Source organism: Eupeodes corollae, chromosome 2, assembly GCF_945859685.1.
Source record: "Eupeodes corollae chromosome 2, idEupCoro1.1, whole genome shotgun sequence".
NCBI lineage: Eukaryota > Metazoa > Arthropoda > Insecta > Diptera > Syrphidae > Eupeodes > Eupeodes corollae.
The window spans coordinates 42,783,444-42,804,476 of NC_079148.1; the positions used below are offsets into that span (position 1 = coordinate 42,783,444).

Genomic DNA, 21,033 nt, shown 5'->3' on the forward strand with positions numbered 1-21,033 from the left:
ATATTGTTTTATCTATTATGACGTTCATCTCAACTAATTAGATTTAAGAATTAATATTTTTAAGTTGATTTTAAGCAAATTGCATAATAATCTATTGCTTTATTATTAACTTAATAAGTAATTTAAAGTGAAACAATTTTAACGACTAGACTGCACGAACTAGATACTTATTCTCTTTGATTTAAACCTGTAAAGCTATAAACAAGTGAAGATGCTGTATAAGTTCCTATTTAAAGCTAATAAACGGTGATTTTTTAAGAGCTTGAGAACTTTTTTTAAAAAAACAACGCATAAAATTTGCAAAATCTCATCGATTCTTTATTTAACACGTTAGATTGGTCCATGACATTTACTTTTTGAAGATAATTTCATTTAAATGTTGACCGCGGCTGCGTCTTAAGGGGTCCATTCGGAAAGTCTAATTTTGGGTAACTTTTTCTAGCATTTCTGCCGGAATAGCCCGAATTTCTTCGGAAATGTTGTCTTCCAAAGCTGGAATAGTTGCTGGCTTATTTGTGTAGACTTTAGACTTGACGTAGCCCCACAAAAAATAGTCTAAAGGCGTCAAATCACATGATCTTGGTGGCCAAATTACAGGTCCATTCCTTGAGATGAATTGTTCTCCGAAGTTTTCCCTCAAAATGGCCATAGAATCGCGAGCTGTGTGGCATGTAGCGCCATCTTGTTGAAACCACATGTCATCCAAGTTCAGTTCTTCCATTTTTGGCAACAAAAAGTTTGTTAGCATTGAACGATAGCGATCGCCATTCACCGTAACGTTGCGTCCAACAGCATCTTTGAAAAAATACGGTCCAATGATTCCACCAGCGTACAAACCACACCAAACAGTGCATTTTTCGGGATGCATGGGCAGTTCTTGGACGGCTTCTGGTTGCTCTTCACTCCAAATGCGGCAATTTTGCTTATTTACGTAGCCATTCAACCAGAAATGAGCCTCATCGCTGAACAAAATTTGTCGATAAAAAAGCGGATTTTCTGCCAACTTTTCTAGGGCCCATTCACTGAAAATTCGACGTTGTGGCAGATCGTTCGGCTTCAGTTTTTGAACGAGCTGTATTTTATACGGTTTTACACCAAGATCTTTGCGTAAAATCTTCCATGTGGTCGAATAAGAATAACACAAACCCAATTGCTGCGAACGGCGACGAATCGACATTTCACGGTCTTCAGCAACACTCTCAGAAACAGACGCAATATTCTCTTCTGTACGCACTGTACGCATTCGTGTGGTTGGTTTAATGTCCAATAACGTAAACTGAGTGCGAAACTTGGTCACAATCGCATTAATTGTTTGCTCACTTGGTCGATTATGTAGACCATAAATCGGACGTAAAGCGCGAAACACATTTCGAACCGAACACTGATTTTGGTAATAAAATTCAATGATTTACAAGCATTTCTCGTTAGTAAGTCTATTCATGATGAAATGTCAAAGCATACTGAGCATCTTTCTCTTTGACACCATGTCTGAAATCCCGCGTGATCTGTCAAATACTAATGCATGAAAATCCTAACCTCAAAAAAATCACCCTTTACCTATAATAGAAAATAAAATATATAAATTAATGTGATGTAGGAAAGCAGGTGTACCTAATTTGGCAACTTAAAAAAAAAGATGCTTGCAAGCATCAAATATGTATAGTTGGTGTTTACACTCAAGTTAATAATGATTTTTTTCGAAAATAAATTATTTAAACGTATTTTTAACTGAATTTGAAAAACTAAATTGTTTTGTGACGAAATTTCCCTACCTTCATCATATCGCCGTTTTTCTGCTTTAACCAAGTATGCTTTTTCAGGAATTATTACAATTTGTAAGCTTTTTTACTTTTATTTATTATTACTTTTATAACTTTTGATCATCAACAAATTGAGACTAAATTAAATTAAAAAAAAATATTTTCGTAAATGAGTGTCATGTGAAAACAGAACGATATGTTTGAAACTTGAAAATCAAACCAATTATAATGATAGGCAAAAGGATACAATTCACAATATTTTTGTTGCATTTAAACATAACTTGTTACCTATTTGAACCCTTCTTAACGGATTACCTAAATACATACGTACTCTTAAAGGTATAAACAATCTTTGAAATTCCGACGGGAAATTGAAAACGTTATTTTAGGTATTTATTCCCAACTGCAAAGTCTTATATGTTTAATTTGAACTAAAATTTTGTAAATACAAAGCTGCAGAGCAATTAGAAAAATATGCTAATAATAAAAAGAAAAACTATTTAAAAAAAAATTAATAATTTCTTAACAAAAGTAATGTTAAGAAAATGAATAAAAAAAAATTATAAAAACACTGGTTAACACAATTATGTAAGTGGGATTCAAATTATTTCTTTTATTCTTGTTTTCTTAGTTCGCATTCGATTTTAAAATCAATTACCCCATGTTTTTGAGATAACCGATTTAAAATTCGAAAAAAATATGTCACCTTTTATTGAGTTTATGTAAATTCTTGAGGTTAATTTTTGTTTTCAATAAAATTCTTGCTGATTTTTCAAATCCACAATCCCTATCAATATTCCGTTTAAATATTTTGAATATCTTATTTACTTTTTAAAAAATCCTCGTTAGACTTTACCTTTTAACCGAAGAAAGCAAAACGGTACAAAAAAAGTAATTTGTTGTTCTTATAACGAATTTGTCATGAAGGTTCTTATTATGAGTCAAACATTCGACTGAAAGCAAACATTTTTGAAATAACAAATTTAACGAATCCCACAATTCAAAGATCATTTCAAAAGCTTTTTTTAAAAAGAAATGTTGCTCTAGCTGAATTTCGAAGATCACCAATAAAATTTGGCTTTAAATCGAATGCTCCATCAATTTTTTTTTGTAATAAGGACGCTTAATTCAAGTTTTTTTAAATATGTAAATATTAAAAAATATGTAAAAAATAAAAACAATGTTGAAAATGGTTATTTTCAGATTTAAAATCAGAGCTCAAATTTGGAATCAGCACCAAACATTGTCTCTATAAATAAGTTTTAAAACATGGTAGCATAACATTTAAGGCTTTTTAAAACTTTATAGAGTAATAAATGAAGATTCATATGTTATTTCTTTTAACTGAAAATTAATAATGACATTGGGGAGGTTCAGGCGACATAAGGGACTTGAAATTAAGGCAAGTTTCTAGTATCTGATTGGCCAGCTGTCAAAAATTTGCATTCCAATTAAGTCAACTTCATTGGAAAGTTGACTGGAAAGTTAGTCAAGAAAAATCTCCCCTTCTATCAAGTATCAAATCAAAGTCTACTTCTGTCAAAAAGACAGTTAATTATGTCTTTTTCTTCAACTGAAAGCCGAACTTTGTTGGGCTATGATTAATTTATTTTCTGCACAGCTTTATTAAATGTTTTGTGTAAAAAGGTTCCTTGTCAATTTTTGAAAAGAAATGTTTCTTTACAGTACAAAATACAAATCGTGATAATGTCGAAATAATGTTTTTGTTAGTATTTGAACTATGAACTTAAAGTAGAGGTTTGGGAAGTAAAGGTCTGAATTTGAAACTTATGACACTTGGGAAACTAAATAGTTGCCTTGGTCAAAATTCACGTTCAAAGGATGAAGTTGAGTGCAAATGAAATCCCTTGTGTTGTCTGAACCTGCCCATTTTGAATAAAAGTGAAGAAAAAACAAATGAACATTATAATTAGTATTCGAACTAAGCTTATGCTAAATGAAAAATTTCACATTTCTTAAGAAGTTATAGCCTGGCGAATATCAATTTTTAAACACTTAATTATGTAGACTATTAAGTTTCTTTGCAAATCTTAAAGCATGATTGATGACTTCAATCATATTTTTTAACTTATTATTTAATAAAAACAAAACAGCAAAACTAAAGCACAAGCTTGTTTTATAATCTCAAATTTATCAATTAAATCTTTAACCCAATATGAATCTAATCTAAGGTAAAAAAATTGCATTATTTAATGTAATGACATTTAAAACAAACAAAATAAAAATGTTGATATTATTGATCGAATAACACGCGCATATTAATTTTAGCATTATAAAAATGTACTCATTGTGTTGTTAATAAAACTCATACAGTAACAAACAAGACAATTTTTTGAACTATTACAAAGGTTAATCAGCTTCAAATACAATGCGAAAAATTAACACTTTAAACAAAAATCAAAAACAATTTCCAGAAGAAGAAAACACAAAATAAATTATAAATTCAAATGTAGACACATACATCTAACTGTCTAGGTAGAAAACAAACAATAATAAACAACCTTTAATTCAGATTTAATTGATCGAAAGAAATCAATTTTCAACTTTTGCACTTGCACTTTAATACATATTTTTCTTATTGATGCCAAGTAAGGTTTCGTTGCCAAAACTGCAATTTTCTGTTAAAATAAAAATAGGATATTCTAAAAGTCTTAGTACCCGTGGCATGATGGTCCCTGCATATACCACCTAAAGTTTTTTTCACGGGTACTGACTACTGCCTCTTGCAATTAATTGACAAATTCTCCAAGAGTGCTTTCTCAAATTCGCCGTTCGGATTCGGCTTAAAACTGTAGGTCCCTTCCATCCCTGACAACAGTACTCGCACACAGGAATGGTTGAGAGTTGTCAAGTTCTCAAACGGACTGTTGCGCCACCCAATTTATTTTTATTTATTTATTTTTGTATTCTTAAAGTCACTGACTACTTTGAAATATTCATTTCTTGAGAGCTTAATTTATTTTCTTATTTCCTAAAAGAACTGAACCCAAAACAAAATATTTATATTAATTTATTTATGTACATATGTGAAAATTTAATTTAATGTTTTTATTTTCAGACTTAAACCTGTGTACAAAATGTTGAAAACATCGATAAAGAAGGAAATAACTGATATGTCGTTGCTAAAGATGGAACGCCGTCAATCAACAACATCAGATTCATCTGTTGAACCCATGGACTTGGGTCGATCGAATTCGAAATTATCCACAGATATGACCGATCACAGCAGCACAACATTACCAACAACAAAAACAACACAAATTAAAGATGCCATTTTATCAGATGCCAATACAAAGTATCGCTATGAATCCGATGCTGACGAATCAGCCGATGATAGAGATAGAGATCACCAAAGAAGATCACACAGTCAACATCACTATCATCATCGTCGGCGTGGCAATACGGTTCGCGACAAACGCACCGTCCTACTGGAATGCACCGACAGTCCACATTCTCTGCGAAAGAAATTTCGATTCAGCAGTAATAACCATAATAATAACACAACCATGCCCGATGCTGTGATCAATTTAAAAACAAAGACATCGAATAATGATACTTCAATCAAATCAACTACAGCACCAACAAATCTAACAGCAACAACAAACAACGAATCGGGATTTGTAGATGCTAGCATAAGTCATGTTTTAAATACATCAGGCTCATCGGCGACCTCATCCACATCATCGTCGTCGCCTACTTCATCGTCATCGGCTTCGCCATCGGCAAGTAGTAATGTTGCGTCGGCCATATCCAGCCCAGAGTCGGGCATGGGTGAACGTGATGATATGAAGTACCTTTGCCCAATTTGTGAAGTAGTCTCGGCGACACCGCATGAATTCACCAATCACATTCGATGTCATAATTATTCATCTGGGGACACCGAAAATTTCACTTGCCGCATATGTTCCAAGGTTAGTACATATTTTTTTTTTATTTTTTTTTTTCTTAGGTACCTCTTACCTATTTAGTACCTAACCTAATGGTTAGGTGTGGCTAAGAAAGTGACACAAATATTTGAAGACTTTATGATTCGCCCAAAGTTTACGAATATCGATTTTGTCAAATTATGACTTATTTATTGCTTATCGCTATAGCAGCAAATTTGAAGATTTTGAATTTAACGATAATTCAACTTTTAACGGTTCCGTTTGCACTTTGATAATTCAAATACAGATTTAAATTAAGTTTAATTTATTGTAATAAACATACAATTTGTAAACTAACTGTTATGTAAATTAATATAATATTAATATATTGCATATTATTTTTATCATTTTACCAAACAAAAACTACCTTCACATGTTTTGTAAAATAAGTATACAACTTTCTTATTCTCATTTTATAGGTTTTATCATCTGCCTCCTCATTGGATCGGCACGTTTTGGTGCACACTGGTGAGCGGCCCTTTAACTGCAAATATTGCCAATTAACATTCACTACAAATGGTAATATGCACCGTCACATGCGAACCCACAAGCAACACCAGCAGCATTATCATCGTAATTCAAATGGTACAAAAGGTGCAAATGGTAGTAGCTCAAACCTATTACCAGTTCTACCACTTACTGAGCCATCGCCAGCAACTCAAACATCAACTGCTGTAAGTGTTTTGCCTCCAAAAACTACGACGACGACGACAAGCGTAGGCAACAATGGTGAAGTTTGTAACAGCAATGGTGACACAATTGCGGGTGGTGGAGATGGAGATGGTTGTGGTGGCGAAAGCTATGACAGTGATGGTGGTTGCTCAACAGATTCATCAAGTGGCATCAGCCAAAGTTCCAATAACAACAATAACAGCAATACAAACAACAACAATATAAGCAATTTTAAACGCAAGAGCACCGACAGCTTAGATGATTTGGCCATTATGAAACGACGGGTGAAGACCACGATAAACAACAATAATATTATCGATAGCATTCACGCCATCCCGGAGCAAAGTGGAATTGAATTGCCAGGCGTCAACGATGATAAGAAACAACAACAGCAACATCAACAGCAAAAGCTTTTTTGCCCGGTGTGTAATCGTGACGATTTCGGAGGAATGCTTGCCCTGGGAGATCATATGGACTCCGATCATTCGGACATTCCAGCCAAATGTCGTCACTGTGATGTAGTTTTCAAAACCCACAGGCAGCTAAATCTCCATCCATGCACTAGCAAACATAAGATCACACAGGGTTTCAAAGACCTGACGTTTGTTGACTTCTCTAGCGAAAAATTCCCGCTTATTGCAAAGTCTCTGTGCGAGCAGAGTATCCGCGCACCAGTTGGGGCTCAAAAGTTCGAGTGTTCGAAGTGTTATCGAGCATTTCCATGTGCCAGTGCTGTTGAAATTCATGAGAAAGACTGTTCAACATCAGCTTTGAATCTATATGTAGAGAATCTACCCCAGCGAAAGCAAAGAGCTTACAGTGAAAGCTCAGCAAACGCGGACGATGATGACAATCGTCGTGAGGAGTTTTTTAATCGCCTTTACTTGACAAACAAATCCACAGCACAAAGTATGACAAGTTTGTCGGTATCATCACCATCCCTGTCTGATGTTAAGTCGTCCGAACTTGAAAAGACACCTGTGAAGAATGCCCAATTAGAACAATTCCAAGATACCAAAGAACTTGCTGACATCCAATCGATCCTCAATATAACTTCATCGTCGTCGACGAGTAATTTTCTTCGTAACTTTGAAAATTCTGTAAATGCGCCCATCAGTAATTATGGTGCTGAAAATGGCGAAGAAGAGGCTCAAGATGCTTTCACTTCAGAGTTTAGAAAAATGAAACTGCGTGGAGAATTTCCATGCAAGCTCTGCACAGCTGTGTTTCCTAATCTGCGAGCACTCAAAGGCCATAACAGAATACATCTTAGTGCCGCTGGTCCAGGGCCTTACCGTTGCAATATGTGCACATATTCAATCCATGATAAAGCAGCTCTCGTCCGACACATGCGCACCCACAACGGTGATCGGCCTTACGAGTGTGCCATTTGTAATTATGCATTCACAACAAAGGCCAATTGTGAAAGGCATTTACGAAACCGTCACGCAAAGACCACACGTGACGAGGTTAAGCGTGCCATTATTTACCATCCATCAGAAGACTCAAACTGTGACGATGCCATGAAGAAGTTGCACATGTTTTCTTCACCCGAATTCGATCAAGACGATATGGAACAACATCATCCGCCCAAAGATCGCTCAACTCCGGTTTCTCATCTGAAGGAAATGCTCCAAGCTGAATCTAAGCCAATGAAAATTCAAGTCAAGAGTCTTGAAAAACTGATTGATAAACCATCGTTCAACCAACCTAATGAACTCGAAAAGGAGCCAATAATTCCCGAACAAGAGAAAGAGATCAGCAGGCCAATTGACCTTAGCATGGATGCATTGGACTTAAGCAAAAAATCTGTAAAAACTGAAAAACTCGAAGAGAAAAGAGCTCAAACTCCTCCACCACAAGCGTTACGTTTAAATACCGCCCGTATTTTAACTGATGAGCCAAACATCGACATGCGATTATTGGAAAAAAATCAGCAGCTTTTGCTAGCCCAGCAAAGACTTTTGAATGAAGCCATGCCAAAAATGGATCCCGCACACTATTTTCAACTGTCGCAACTCTACAACAACTTGGTGTTCCAGCCACTCAATCCATTTTTACTACAGAATTCCTTTCTCTCGAACAACATCAGTGATTTGAATAAATTTGCTCCCATCGTGAATCCCCTTTATAGTGGAACACCTGTAGAGAGCCCGATTGCACGCAGTGAAAAACAAAACCAAACAAGTTCACTTCCGAAGTCAATTAAAGACGAAGGTCATGTATCGGTTAAGCAAGTTAACTCTCAAACTCAATCACCAGTGCCCGCTCAAAGCCAGCCATTGCCACGGAACCCAACACCGTCTTTATCGCAAATGCCAGCTTTGCCAAGAAGCCATCAACATCTCATGAGTGGGACTCACCCATCGGGAATGCTGCCATCATCTTTGCCCAGTTCAGGACCTGTTAAGATGGTCATCAAAAACGGAGTTCTTATGCCGAAACAAAAACAACGACGCTACCGCACTGAACGGCCGTTTGCCTGTGAACATTGCTCTGCACGGTTCACTTTGCGCTCCAACATGGAACGTCATATTAAGCAACAGCATCCCCAATATTGGGCTCAACGACAACGTAGTGGCCATCACATAATGCGTGGTCGTGCCAATAGTTCGTCATTACACTCCCACTTGCAATCAGCTCACTCCCCCTTGGAAGCACAACACCCAATTGGCCCTAGTGGCATGATGACAAATCCTTTGAGTGCCATTTCGGATCAAGTTAAATACGCTATACTTGCTCAACAGTTGAAAGCCCGCAAGGAGACTGATATTCTGCAACAAGCTCTGTCACAAGGATCCAGCAGTGTGCTCACACAGAACCCTGGATCTGGTATAAGCAGTATTCGCCAATCGCTCAGTGCATCATCGAATACAAACAATGGCAGCACTGAAGATGACGATCCCAAACTAGTTATTGACGAGGACGAAGACGAGCCAGAGGAAGAAGAAGACGATGACGAAGAAGAAGATTGTGAAGACCGAAAGCCGGATAACTTAACAAAATTTAATGATTTTCCAGAGCAAACAACAAATGAGGCTGCAAAGAAAGTTGCGGAATCTATCCTTGAGCAAGCAATGAAAGCTGGAAGTACTAAGATTTCGTACAACAACGACGAAGATCATGACCGAACAGTTAGTAAGGATTTCGGTCTCAAGTTATCGAAGAATATGATTGCTCAAGCCGAATCAGTAGGCAAATTTCTGAAAGAAGTCGCAAGCTCTCCATTTAAAGATGAGTCAAACGATTTGGCTTCAGTGTCTAGGTTAGTTGACAATGCAACCAACTCAATGTCATTTAACACCTATTTTCGACCCAGTGACGTAGTCAATCAAATGGAACAAAGTGATGAGGAAGGCCTTGTCGCATCAGGCAGTGCATCGGAGAGCAATAACTCTGGTCCAGAAGACATGGTCAGTTCCCAAGAGCCGAAGAAAAAATCAGCATACAGCTCAGCACCTAATCGTGTCTCCTGCCCCTATTGTCAGCGAATGTTCCCTTGGTCAAGTTCGTTACGAAGACACATTCTCACTCATACCGGCCAAAAACCATTTAAATGCTCACATTGCCCACTTCTCTTCACAACCAAAAGCAATTGCGACCGCCATCTGTTGCGCAAGCATGGAAACGTCGAATCCGCTGTCTCATTGTATGTTCCCATTGAGGATGTCAATGAACCTTTACCAATACCCAAATCTGTCGAGGAAATCGAACTGCAAAAGCAACAGCTTCTCCTGCAACAGAAACAACAAAAACGGTTAGAAGAGCTTAAAGAAATGGAAAGAATCCAACCAGCTCCAGTTCAAAAGCCAGTAGAAGAGAATTCCGAGCAGATACCAACTCCCAATACGAATTCGAATGCGAATTCAAACTCTACAAATGTCGTTCCTAAACTTGAACCAATTTCTTCCTGTCCAATGATTTCGTCTTCAGAGTTGCCATTCAAGTGTCATCTGTGTGACAGTTCATTTGCGGAAAGATTCCAATGCCTTGATCACATTAAAATTCATCACGCTCAAGAATTTTCACTTCTTCTGTCAAAGGGCGCCATAGACAATGATGCCGATGTTAACAGCCAAGTTCAGTCCACCGAAGATGATGAAAAACGCGACGAAAGTCGCGGCAAGTACCCAGACTACACCAATCGTAAAGTAATATGTGCTTTCTGTATGCGCCGCTTCTGGTCTACCGAGGACTTGCGTCGCCATATGAGAACACATTCTGGTGAAAGACCATTTCAATGCGATATATGCCTCCGTAAATTCACCCTGAAGCACAGCATGTTGCGACACATGAAGAAACATAGCGGTGGCAGCCATTCCAGCAACGGAGCCGCCAACGCCGGCAACAGTGGATCTGATGCCTCCGATGATGAACAACCGCCATCAAGTGTTATGCTTGCCAATGCCCTACGCTCTCACAAAATCCAAGAGCTTTTCTCAAAAGTCAACAGTGAATGGCGCAATAATCGTATCTCGGGCGAGCACAAAGAGAATATCGAAGAGCACAACAACCAATCTGATCTTATTGGAAATTTGCTAGGAATCAGCGATCAAGGCATTCTCAACAAACTACTATCGTCAGCTGATGAAGCGGCCAAATTTCTTGGTGTCGAAAAGTAAAGTTCTAGTGACGAGAAGTCCTGAATTCTCATGTATCTCTTATATTTTTGGTTTAAATATTCAAATCATGTTTATACTTAAAAAAGATTCAAGATTTTTACTGATTTCGATAGCTGAAAAGCCTGATGTCTTTATTGGCTTGATCTAAAACAAGTTAAAATTAATAGTTAAGCATTTACTGCTAACCATTCAGAGGCCTTTAAACCGTGAGAGCTGATATGCTCTTATTTTTCGTATCGAAATTTCTTGTTCAGTCTTAAATCGAATTCGAATTCCCTCTCTAGTCAATTGCTTATAGAAACACAATAAGTACCAAAATACAATGTATAAATCTAGAAGTATGTACTTTAACTTCGGCTTTTAATGCCAAATATCTTTACTAGTTTTAAGTTGTATATTAATTACTTAAACTTCAGACTCATAAAAATAACAGAAAAAAGTTGGTCAAAGAGTTTAAAAAGTAACTATATTAAGCTATACCAAAGCAAATCAAAGACCCTGACAACAAGAGACATGCATACTTATATAAACTTATATACATACCCTACTTGGTTTTTGTAGTTTAAGATATAAGATAATTAAGGGCTTAGCATAAGTTATCCTTTTGGAAAGTATATTTATTTAGAAACAAATATAAAAACATAAATCTTTGTAAAACACTGGTGTAACCAAACCTATTTCGTATTCGATATTCTGAAACGTTAAACTAAATCAAAATTAGGTCAACAATCTCTTAGATATTGTTGGGTAGAAAATAATATTAAAAAACAAACAAATATTTCAAAAAAAAAAAAACTATGTGAATTTCTAGTAGGCTCTTAAATATCATTGCGATTTAATAATAAGATAAGAATGAAACTTTAATGAGACTTTTATTGACAAAAATGTATGCCTTCTGCTCGTGCATTATCTATCTATGCTTAGACTTACTAACGGCTTTCGATTTAAAACATTAATTCAAAAGCCGTCACCACCAACTTGTGGCTTGTTGTAGACTTATTATAATTATATATTAATATAATTTTCTTTCAATATTTGCTGACTTAATAAACTTAAAAATGTATTATAATAATTACAAATTTAGGTATCATATAATATATTTATTATAATTTAAACAAACTAGTGTTTTTTTTTTCTTTTTAAATATTATTATTTGAAATATGCTTTTGCTTTTTATTACATTTAAAAAAAATAGTTTTTAATTAGTTTTTATTTCAAAATAATTTTGTTAATTATTGTGATTATGATTTTTGTATTTATCTAAAATTATATTTGAACATTTCTCTTAATTTGTTGTTCTTTATTTGCCAAACAAAAAATTATTTCAAAAGACATATACACAATATTGTAGTTACACAAGTATTTAAAAAAAAAAAACTATTTTATGCATTAAAAATAAAATAAAATTTTAATAGAATGTTAACTATGAACGAAAACAAAAATATTTAATGGCAAATAAATTATAAAACGCATACAGCAATAACCAAAGCATCTTAAGTGTGTAAAACTTACAACATAGTTCAATATGGAAAAAATTATATTATAATATGAGAACAAATAAAATAAATAATAAAAAAGTGACAAAAATACTTGCATTTCAAATCTTTATTTTGAGCTTTTATGGACAAGAGTTTTCTCCGGATAAGATGATTGTTGATAATATGAAATTTTTTAAAATTTTAAAAAATCGCACTAGTATTAGAATACTGTAGTAACTCAAATACTACAGTAGTTACCCTTATTTCATTATTGCATCATCTTCAGTTGCAAACGAAATTCGGAGAGGAAAGGATCGCTTCTTTGTTTTTAAAGTGAATTAATATGAGTTGGAACGTTTTTGCTGAATCAGGTATGTTAAAGTTAGATAATTATTTTGAGTTAAAACGTTTTAACTGATTTAAATGTAAACGGAAAATTGGGATAATTCAAGTTATAACCCTATAGTTGATTCACAAAAATGCGATTTTAAATATTATTTTAACTTACGACGTTCTTGTCGGTTTATTAAGAAATTTTAGACTTAGTTTAGTTCTGTTGACGAACTTTTACTTTACAATTTTTTGTGACACTTTGTAAACATTTAAACAAATACTTAATTGGTAATCATTAAGTTAGAAATCACGCATGGGATAATATTAATGTAAAAATTGTCAAGTCGTCCCATTCCCCGTTTCAAAAGAAATTTTGAGTTACTACGTTCTTGTTGACATAATAGTGTTCATGGTGTTTTGGTCTACTTTTTTTGTAGATTAAGAATGGATCGTGCCCGTTTGCTTGTAGAAATGGCTATGAAAAGCATGGAGAAGGAAAACGCCAAGCCAATCTCCAAAGCTTCACGTTCTCCAATTCTTGAAGAATTAAACAATGCACCAAGTACATCTCCAGTTCTTCAAGAATTAAACAATGAACCAAGTACATCTTGCAGTGTTGGGCAAAAGAAATAAACGGTGATTTTTTAAGAGCTTGAGAACTTAAAAAAAAAAACGCATAAAATTTGCAAAATCTCATCGATTCTTTATTTGAAACGTTAGATTGGTCCATGACATTTACTTTTTGAAGATAATTTCATTTAAATGTTGACCGCGGCTGAGTCTTAGGTGGTCCATTCGGAAAGTCCAATTTTGGGTAACTTTTTCGAGCATTTCGGCCGGAATAGCCCGAATTTCTTCGGAAATGTTGTCTTCCAAAGCTGGAATAGTTGCTGGCTTATTTGTGTAGACTTTAGACTTGACGTAGACCCACAAAAAATAGTCTAAAGGCGTCAAATCGCATGATCTTGGTGGCCAACTTACCGGTCCATTCCTTGAGATGAATTGTTCTCCGAAGTTTTCCCTCAAAATGGCCATAGAATCGCGAGCTGTGTGGCATGTAGCGCCATCTTGTTGAAACTACATGTCAACCAAGTTCAGTTCTTCCATTTTTGGCAACAAAAAGTTTGTTAGCATTGAACGATAGCGATCGCCATTCACCGTAACGTTGCGTCCAACAGCATCTTTGAAAAAATACGGTCCAATGATTCCACCAGCGTACAAACCACACCAAACAGTGCATTTTTCGGGATGCATGGGCAGTTCTTGAACGGCTTCTGGTTGCTCTTCACTCCAAATGCAGCAATTTTGCTTATTTACGTAGCCATTCAACCAGAAATGAGCCTCATCGCTGAACAAAATTTGTCGATAAAAAAGCGGATTTTCTGCCAACTTTTCTAGGGCCCATTCACTGAAAATTCGACGTTGTGGCAGATCGTTCGGCTTCAGTTCTTGCACGAGCTGTATTTTATACGGTTTTACACCAAGATCTTTGCGTAAAATCTTCCATGTGGTCGAATAAGAATAACACAAACCCAATTGCTGCGAACGGCGACGAATCGACATTTCACGGTCTTCAGCAACACTCTCAGAAACAGACGCAATATTCTCTTCTGTACGCACTGTACGCATTCGTGTGGTTGGTTTAATGTCCAATAAAGTAAACTGAGTGCGAAACTTGGTCACAATCGCATTAATTGTTTGCTCACTTGGTCGATTATTTAGACCATAAATCGGACGTAAAGCACGAAACACATTTCGAACGGCCGAACACTGATTTGGGTAATAAAATTCAATGATTTGCAAGCGTTGCTCGTTAGTAAGTCTATTCATGATGAAATGTCAAAGCATATTGAGCATCTTTCTCTTTGACACCATGTCTAAAATCCCGCGTGTCTGTCAAATACTAATGCATGAAAATCCTAACCTCAAAAAAATCACCCTTTATTATATTTCAATTCTGTGAATCCCACTACATCAATAGATGGACCAGCTGTTCAAAGTGTTTCAGAGATGAATATTGTTCCAGAAGTGCAAGTGGAACAAAGAGGCAGAAAGAGGGTAAGACAACCAAATAATTATAAATGTAAAATTGCAAAATCTCTTCGCAATTCTGGCAAAGCGTACCAGTCGAATACTAAAAAACAAGTACCTGCAAAAAAGATGGGTCCGGCGTGTGGCGAAAAATGCAGGTTGAATTGCAAATCAAAGATAGATGAGACATCAAGACAGAGTATTTTTAAAAAAACTATTGGAGCTTGGGACCTTGGGAGACCTGCAGAAACAAAGCGAATTTATTATTCAGCATACAAAAGAAATTAAACCAAAATACAGATACTCATCCACTCAAAATTTTGGACAACTTAATACCGCATTTCATTTCCAGCTAAACCATATAAATGTTAGAGTCTGCAAAACATTTTTTTAAAATACTCTAGCTATTAACGACAGAAACATTGCTACTGCACTAACAAAAAACACAGAGACTGCGGTTTTGTGCAAGAAGATATGAGAGGGAAACATGGAAAGCAACCCGCTATGAAACCAGCAGTCTACGATAGTGTCAAGAGTTTTATCGATAGTATACCACGAATCGAATCACACTATCTCAGAGCACAGACGTCGCGAGAGCTTATTCAGTGTGATAAATCCTTAGCTGACTTATACCGCGACTATAAAGACAATTGTGAAAAAGAGAACCTGGCATATGCTTCTGCGTCATCGTTTAACCGCATTTTTAACAAAGATTTCAATATTTCGTTTTACACACCAAAAAAAGATCAGTGTGATCTTTGCGAAAGTTTTAAAAATGCTGAAGAAGAAGAAAAACAAGAAATTGTTGCAAGTTATGAAAGCCACTTGAAAGAAAAAGAACTGTCCAGAAGAGAAAAAAGAAAAGGACAAATCTGGGACCGATAACACAATTGTTGCAGTTTATGATTTGCAAGCAGTGATGCCAATTCCAAAGGGACAAGTTTCAGTTTTCTATTACAAAAGTAAAATTAATTGTTTTAACTTCACTGAAGGCGATTTACATGCTAAAAACGTCGAATGTTTTTTTTGGGACGAAACGGAGGGAAAACGAGGTGCCATTGAAATTTTAAGTTGCATACTGAATTATATAGAAAGAATTACTCAAGCTAATACTGATGAAGAACTGGACTTTATATTTTACTCTGATAATTGCTGCGGGCTTACGCAACACAAAAAATGAACGTGAAGAGTATAACACATAAATTTCTGATTAGAGGTCATTCTCAAAACGAGGGTGATAATGTGCATAGCTTTCTTAAATCTGGCCCAATCTATGTTCCTCAACAATACATAACTTTAATACGTGCTGCCAAAAAGACAGGAGAGCCCTGCAAAGTGAACGAAATGGATCATGAAAAATTTTACGACCTGAAGATTCTCCAAAAAGAGTGGGGCAACAATTTTAATATGAACGAAAAAAAAGCAAATTAAATGGCACGACATAAAGGTACTTCGTATTGAAAAAGAATTCCCGTTTTCTTTTTTCTACAAGAATTCTAATGAAGAAGAAAATTACGAAAAAGTTTTCGTACGTAATAAGCGACAAACAATTAATCGAAATGTACTGTTGGATATGAAATTGAAACCAGCGTACACCGAAAATATTCCACTAACAGGACATACAACAAATTATTCCCCGATCGTTTTACGAATCTTATTTTCAAAAAAATAATTAATTAACGTTTTTAAAAAACAAATCAAAAATTCCTATAAATGTAAAACCTATAAGTTCCTATTAGTCATAACAAGAATGAAATAATTAATTTTTTAATTTTTCTTTATAATTTATTTTGTATTATAAATTTTTGTTGTTTTTTTTTTATGAAGTTTAATTTTGTTATTTTCGTTTTTCTTACAAGTTAAAAAAAAAAACAAGTATAATATACAAGTATAAAAATAAAATATGAACTATATCTTTTTTTGAATACTTTGTATTTTGTTATCATCTGGTTTTATCTATAAATGTCTTAACTTATTTGGTAAAAAATTTAAAATGTTAATGGTGGTAACTAAAAAACTTAACCCAAAAAGTAACACACCACCATACCTTAAAATTGTGGTAACTCCAAGTTTTTCAACTTTAACGACATAACTATAAAAAAAACACATGCATTATAGTCTTAACTTAAATTTTTTAAATATTTCAATAACCTGTTATTTTAAAAATTTATGGTAAATAGAAAACATTATAAAATAAGAATTTTTTTTATATCTTTAACAGGAAGTTTATAATCAGTTTTTCGTTGATTCTGAAAAAAGACGAATTTTGAGTTACTACAGTATTGTAATTGTAATACTGTATGCGAGCTTAACCCATTCTCTCCCATTGTACTTTTTTAAGTACAGTAAAATGAACTAAGTTGATGGAGCCATAAAACTATGGCAATACTGAAAAATGAAACGTTTTTTTTTTTTTTTTTTTTATTCACAAGCACTCAAGGGGTTATTAGTACCCTTTATATGTTTATATTTAAACACAGTGCGAGCGTTAGGAAAATAGGGAAGGATTTAAAAGGAGATACCGGTGCACATTGGTCTTAAAGTTCTGAACATTAAAATGGGAGGGAAAAACAGAGTTGGCCAAAGCATTCCACATTCTCGATGTGCGATTTAAGAAAGAATCTCTGTACTTAACAGTACGCCCGAAATTGAGCTCAAGGGTAAACTGATGAGCATTCCTAGAAGTGCGAGTATTACGGCTGAATTGTTTAAGGGGTGGAATGCAACTGGCTAATTCGACAGAACATTGTTTGTAAAAATATCTATAAAATAACGAAAGGCATGAAACATTGCGACGGTGTTCTAGCGATGTAAATGTTTCGATTATAGTTCTGTCGCCTATCATTTTTAAAGCCCTTTTTTGATTTCTATCCAAGAGATTTAAATTTGTTTTGGGGGCACCTGCCCAGATATGCGAATTATATTCAAGCTTTGGACGGATAAAAGCTTTGTAGATTATAGCCAGATCAGAAGGGGTGAAAAATTTCTTGTGATCATTCCATACGAGGTGATCTGTGATATTCATACCAAGAACTGAAAGTTGATTAGTTTCCTGGATGCAAGTGCCGCTCATGGATAGCGGCATCGGGGGTGGGTTACGCTTTAACGACAGGAGACAGCATTGAGTTTTGGAAGCATTAAATTCTACACGGTTTTTGATTCCCCATTGGACAATGCTGTCAAGATGAAATTCCACATTCGAAGGACAGGAATGTGAATCTAGAAACGAATATGAAAAGCTGAGGGTACTGTCGTCGGCGAAACAGTTTAATGGATTAGAAGTGACAGACAAGAGATCGTTTATGAGTATAAGGAAGAGAGTCGGAGACAAAACGGAGCCCTGGGGTACACCAGCGTTTATTTTATGAATTTTAGACATGAAACCATCCAATACAACGGTTAGAAAGGTAATTTCTAATCCAACGAAGAAGAGATTCATCAATACCAAAAGCACGCATTTTCGATAAGAGAGCTTGGTGCCAAACTCTATCAAATGCTTTTGAAATATCAAGTGCAATAATCTTACTTTCTCCAAAACGATGTAAAGAGTTGTTACACTGTTCGGTTAGATGACCATGAGATCACCAGTGGACCTATTGCTACGAAGACCATACTGTCGGTCATTAAGAAGCTTCCGTTCTTCGAGATATTTCTTGAGCTGATAATTAATCAGCGTTTCCATGACCTTGGAAAGAAGGGACGTAAGAGCAATTGGACGTAAGAGCAGTTTGACATTTATTCTTCTTTATTCAATAAATTTGAATTTTTCCACATAGTTTTTTCTTACAAAAAACGAAGTAGGCTTATTTGTAACTGTCTTTTTGTGCATGACATATTATATTTCTACTCGTGTTGTTAGTTGCAAAAACATAAGTGCTCATAAAACTCGTAAAAATCCAAATATTTCGATTTCCTTCCAAATAATCAAAAGAAATAAAGATAACGTCTAGAAAATTGTAATTTCAAATATACTTCGTTGTTTTAATATATAAGGAGGTAAGTTTTGTCAAAGTTTGATGTACTTTAAAAAGTACAACGGGTTTATGCATGCACTTTTTTTTTAGTTTCTAAAATGAATTTCAAAAGCATCCCATCGAAAAACTTTTATGGAAAACGCTTTCAAAATCTGGAATCTGCCCTGGACGAACTATACAGCAATGACGATATAGTCAATGCTGATTTCGTCATGGTTCCTCCACCAGTGGACTACGTTACGGACGAAGAGGATTTAGATGAAGAAAATATAAGAGCGATAGAATTACCGCAAGATGTTCCAGGTGAGGTTGAGATCTTCGGAGTTTTGAATAGATTGACTTTCGAAGAAGAATACGAAAGTGATGACGACCTTCCGCTGTCCGAGCTAAAAAAGTTAATTGCCCCTCCTGTTTGGACAAAGACAATTTCCCCAAACGAATTTCAAAGAACTGAAAACTATTTGGAAAGAATAAAAACTGTGCTTCAGATTTGATTGGGCTCAGCGAAGTTGATGTTTTTGAAAAATTGTTTGATGTCGAGGTAAGACAACTCATTGTGAGACAAACCATGTTGTATGCTGGCCAAAAAAATCAACACAGCTTTGTATTCAATGAAGATGACTATCATTCTGAAGCTAGAGAATATATGTACTGGAAGCTGTCGGCAGATACCCATGTTCCTATTGAATCCAACAGTATGTCAAGGAACAGGTTTCAAGAAATAAAAAGGTACATACATTTTGCTGATAACAACAACCTTGACTTGAATGACAAAATGGCAAAACTTCGTCCGCTAAGCCAGCTTATGTGCAAAAAATTTAAAAAATGGGGATATATGCATGAGCATTTATCTATAGATGAATCCATGGTCAAATACTTCGGTCGTCATTCTTCAAAGCAATTCATAAGAGGAAAGCCTGTAAGGTTCGGCTTCAAAAATTGGATGCTTTGTAGCAAGGATGGTTATATGTATCAATTTGATACTTATTGCGGAGCAAAAAATGTTAAGCCTTCTCTAAAGAAATTGCCATTAGGGTCAAGAGTTGTTCTTGACTTACTAAAAAATATTGAATGTCCAACTGACCATGCAATTTATTTTGACAATTTTTTTACAAGCTATGAACTTATGAAGATTTTAAAACAAAAGAAATTTAGAACAACTGGAACAGCTCGCGACAATCGGCTCAAAAAATGTCCTCTTCCTCAAAATAAAGAATTTCAAAAGCAAAAAAGGGGTACTTTTGACCACCAATTCGACGAGACCAATGAGTTGCTTTTCGTTAAATGGAAAGACAACAGCATCGTTACTATAGCCACTAACTACGACAAAATCGAACCTTGCGAGAATGTAAAAAGATGGGACAAAGAACAACAGACAAAAATTAATATTCCTCAGCCGCTTGTCTTCAAAAACTATAATAAAAATATGGGTGGTGTTGATCTTCACGATCAGTTCATCAACACTTATTCTATAGAAATAAGAGCGAAGAAGTGGTGGTGGAACATTTTCACATCGATGATTTCATCTACTGTCTCTAATGCCTGGAAGCTTCACAAATTGACCAACAACTGCAAAGGTGATTTACTGGAGTTTACAAGAGCTGTTACGCTGCATTATCTCAGATTTCACACTTTGAATCAAGGACAACCGAGACTCGCAGTCAAAAGGAGCATAACAGAAAGCCCAGCGTACCATTTTGCAAAGAAGTTACCAAATCAGTTAAGATGTCGCCAGCAATGTGACCCTTTGCATACATAAAGATTGCTTTAAAAATTTGTATATTAATCAAAATTAAAATAGTATGTTTGATACCATTGTACTAAAAAAAGTACACCCTCGTAACTGCTGACCACTATTTTTTGAAAACTTTTTTTTTTGCAATTATTTTAAATTTAAACTCAATAAACAGAAAATATCACAAAAATACAAAATTTCTATTTTTCTATACCCTTGGGTGTTAATGGGTTAATTCATATTGATTTTACAGTTTATTAACTTACCATAGGTATGCGAATTGAAAATTTTAACATTTCTCGACCTTACTCGTATAAAGCCCCTAGAATCTTAATAAAAGATTTTTAGAGAGATGTCTGTGCGCGCGAGTTATATATTTAAGTAGAATATAAAACCCGTATTGTATAGAGTTCCAAACTCAACTCCATTCTTTATTGCCAAATTAAATTAAAGAAAATTATTTAATTTACATAAATTTTGC

The 21,033-nt window shown here is 35.1% G+C and overlaps 1 protein-coding gene across 2 annotated transcripts in view; it reads left to right on the top strand.

Moving 5' to 3' along the window:
- The window catches only part of LOC129944645 (zinc finger protein 236), a 56,495-nt gene extending 43,892 nt beyond the window's left edge, over window positions 1-12,603 (top strand). For both annotated transcript variants that reach the window (XM_056054216.1, XM_056054215.1), the window contains exons 2-3: window positions 4,840-5,692; window positions 6,127-12,603. In XM_056054216.1, coding sequence (XP_055910191.1) covers window positions 4,859-5,692; window positions 6,127-11,001 — 5,709 coding nt within the window. In that variant the 5' untranslated portion in view covers window positions 4,840-4,858 and the 3' untranslated portion in view covers window positions 11,002-12,603. The remainder of the gene's footprint in view (window positions 1-4,839; window positions 5,693-6,126) is intronic.
- The last annotated feature ends 8,430 nt before the right edge of the window (window positions 12,604-21,033 follow it).